The sequence below is a fragment of the Galeopterus variegatus genome, unplaced genomic scaffold (assembly GCF_000696425.1).
Source record: "Galeopterus variegatus unplaced genomic scaffold, G_variegatus-3.0.2 Scaffold2492, whole genome shotgun sequence".
In the NCBI taxonomy this organism is placed as follows: Eukaryota; Metazoa; Chordata; class Mammalia; order Dermoptera; family Cynocephalidae; genus Galeopterus; species Galeopterus variegatus.
Window position 1 is genome coordinate 276,207 of NW_007728603.1, and position 2,544 is coordinate 278,750.

Consider the following 2,544-nt stretch of genomic DNA (forward strand, 5'->3'; position numbering starts at 1 on the left):
TTTTTAAAGGAGGCTGCAACATGACAAGAATTTTAGAGATTCCTTGTGCTGCACTGGCCCCATGAATAGTTTTCCCTGCCCTGTGATGACTTGTTGGTTCCTAGGGAGGAAACACAAGATGCAGCAGGTACCAGAATAACCCTGAACCCTTCCCATATCCTGTGGTCTGTCTCACCCATGCTGGGAACACTGTGGTCGGCCTGGTCCTGGTGGGAGAACTCTGCACCCTCAGCTTCCACTTCAATCCTCTCTCCCTCTGATCAGAGTTATACGAACAGTTGACTCAGTGCTGTCCAGTCCTGTTGTTCCATCTCCTGATGACTCGCCACTGTTCCAGTTGAGGCATTGTTTTGCTTCCAGGAATCATTATTATCAATAGTAATTAGATATTTTGATGAAGAATTGAAGTATTTATCTATTCCTCTCTAGGGAATGAACAAAAACTGAGTAGTTTACTGATCAAAGTACTACTAATTAAAACAATGATAAATTGTCATTGAAGTTATTAGTTATGGCATGATTTAAAATAAATGCGTTAAACATATTAATATGATTTTCCAGTCCATCAATTACATGAAATCTCTCTAGAAAAAATATATTGCAAAGAAGAAAAAACTATGCACAGGAAAAATAGCCCCCATTCTTTTCCAGATTTCTTCCAATTTCCTTCTTTACCTCAGAGTCACTAACTTCTCTTCTCTCATTTCACTTCCACCTACTCCGGTATGGTTTCTGCATATTCATTCTACCAAACCAAATCTCAGTAAGGTTGCCAATATGATCTATTTTCCCAATGTAGTGGGCAGTCTCAGCTCACAGCTTCTATGAATCCAGTGATTCCTCTTCTCAGCATGTGAATTTTCTTGAATACCCATTTGTCATCATTCTCTCTTCTTGTGTCTATAATGTATGGCCATTCTACCTGCTTCCTTTGTGCCTTTTCTCTCCCATCTCTTTAAAGGTTGGAGGTGCTCAGAAACAAGTTTAAGTCTCTTTTTCCCTCTATAATCTCAACACACATGACCAACTTCATTTCTGGGCTTTCAGATGCCAGTTACAAGCCTCCAGGAATTCCTTGTCAAATGCAAACTTATATATCCAACTTTCCTGACATGCATCAATCTACCTTCTGCAGAGAGAATTTTATTAGTTATTTCAACCTCTCATTATACTATTTAACATAACCAATATTACGTATGAGTATGGTATTTTAGCTCTTTTTCCTCCAAGAATCAAAGATAGAAGAGAGCATGTTCACATCCATATTCTGAGGGGAACATACAACCTCCTTTAGAGAAAGTACATTTTTACTTATAGCTTAAGAACATTAGTGTTGGGTAAATGAATTGTACCATCTGTTCTTACGTCAGGTTGCAGAGACAGGCTTGGAGTTTCTTTTTAAAGAATAAACAAATGCAACAAGTTTTCTATAGTAAAAATTTAATGCAGAAAGCAATATAATGGTTTCACAAAATACAAAGGATATATGTTGTTCTATTAAACACAGTGTAAGGTGTATAAACAAAAATAATTTCAATCTTATCAACAGTTAGATAAATAAATATTTAAATAAATAAATAGATAGATGTATTTGCACGGTCGTCTGTGAGAACCAACGCCTGCAGAGTTGAACATGATGCTGAAGACATCTGACAAACTTGAGGCACTTTAGGTCATGATTATAGCAGAAATGACAGTCTTCGCAACGGGAGAGCTCAGGAAAGTGCGATACCGTGTACTCGTCCATGAGAGTCGTTTCCATATCGGACCAGGTCTCATTGCCTCCTCCCTAATCTTTCCTGCAAGTTAGTTGATGAAGAGAAGGATCTCATGATTTCTGCTCTCACAACCTCCCAGGCGCAAGGGCTGTGCCTCTTCTCTTTCAGGTAGAGAGTGATTCTTTGGAAGTATTTCCTCATGGCCAGTGCGAAGTCCTCGTTCAACGGGGGAGTCTCTTCCATCCCCACCTCCGGCATCAGACAGGCTTCCAGGTCATCCAGCTGCTGATAGAGTCCAGTGCAGAGTTTGTCCAAGAGGGTCTCATCCCAAGCAGCCGACGAGCCCTTTGTGCAGAAGAGCTTGAAGCTCTGCTGGGTCATCTCATGGAGGACAGAGATGGTTCGGGCCTTGTGCAGCTGGTGGCCATCCAAGTCTTCCTGGGGGAATCTGAAGTCATTTCTGTCCTTCAGGCAGGACAGAGGGGAGATTCTCCTCATTTGTCCCAGGAGTATCAAGGCCCTCCTGGTCCCCAGGCTGTGGGTCTGAGGGAGATCACAGCCCAGAGAGCAGGTCGCCTGACAGCTGAGCAGCAGCAGGGCCATTAGTAAAGAACTAGACAAGGCCATTGGAGACATTGCAGATGCTGTTGGCCTGGCTGAGATGGGCGACTCTGAGCCTTGGCCTCTAGGTTCTCTGAAGAGCTTGCTTTGTGCATGTGTCTTAAACAGGGAACACACCAGTTTCCATTTTCTAAATGCCCCCCTTAGTTTCTACTTCTGTTTTGCTTTCCTTTACGCATGTTCTACATGGATTTTGAAGCATTTT

At 42.0% G+C, this 2,544-nt stretch overlaps 2 protein-coding genes across 2 annotated transcripts in view; both read right to left on the bottom strand.

The window, feature by feature from the left end:
* Window positions 1-1,775: 1,775 nt before the first annotated feature.
* Window positions 1,776-2,345, bottom strand: LOC103598040 (interferon alpha-10-like). Its single transcript, XM_008581947.1, has one exon. It carries the CDS (start codon window positions 2,343-2,345, stop codon window positions 1,776-1,778), a length of 570 nt encoding a protein of 189 aa, XP_008580169.1.
* Window positions 2,346-2,482: 137 nt separating this feature from the next.
* LOC103598044 (interferon alpha-3-like) overlaps window positions 2,483-2,544 on the bottom strand; it is a 1,058-nt gene continuing 996 nt past the window's right edge. Inside the window, exon 2 of the mRNA XM_008581950.1 lies at window positions 2,483-2,521. Within this exon, the coding sequence (XP_008580172.1) occupies window positions 2,483-2,521 (39 nt within the window). The remainder of the gene's footprint in view (window positions 2,522-2,544) is intronic.

Bases quoted from the DNA above. Each gene is read 5' to 3' on its own strand.
- LOC103598040 (XM_008581947.1), bottom strand. From the start codon at position 2,345: ATGGCCTTGTCTAGTTCTTTACTAATGGCCCTGCTGCTGCTCAGCTGT.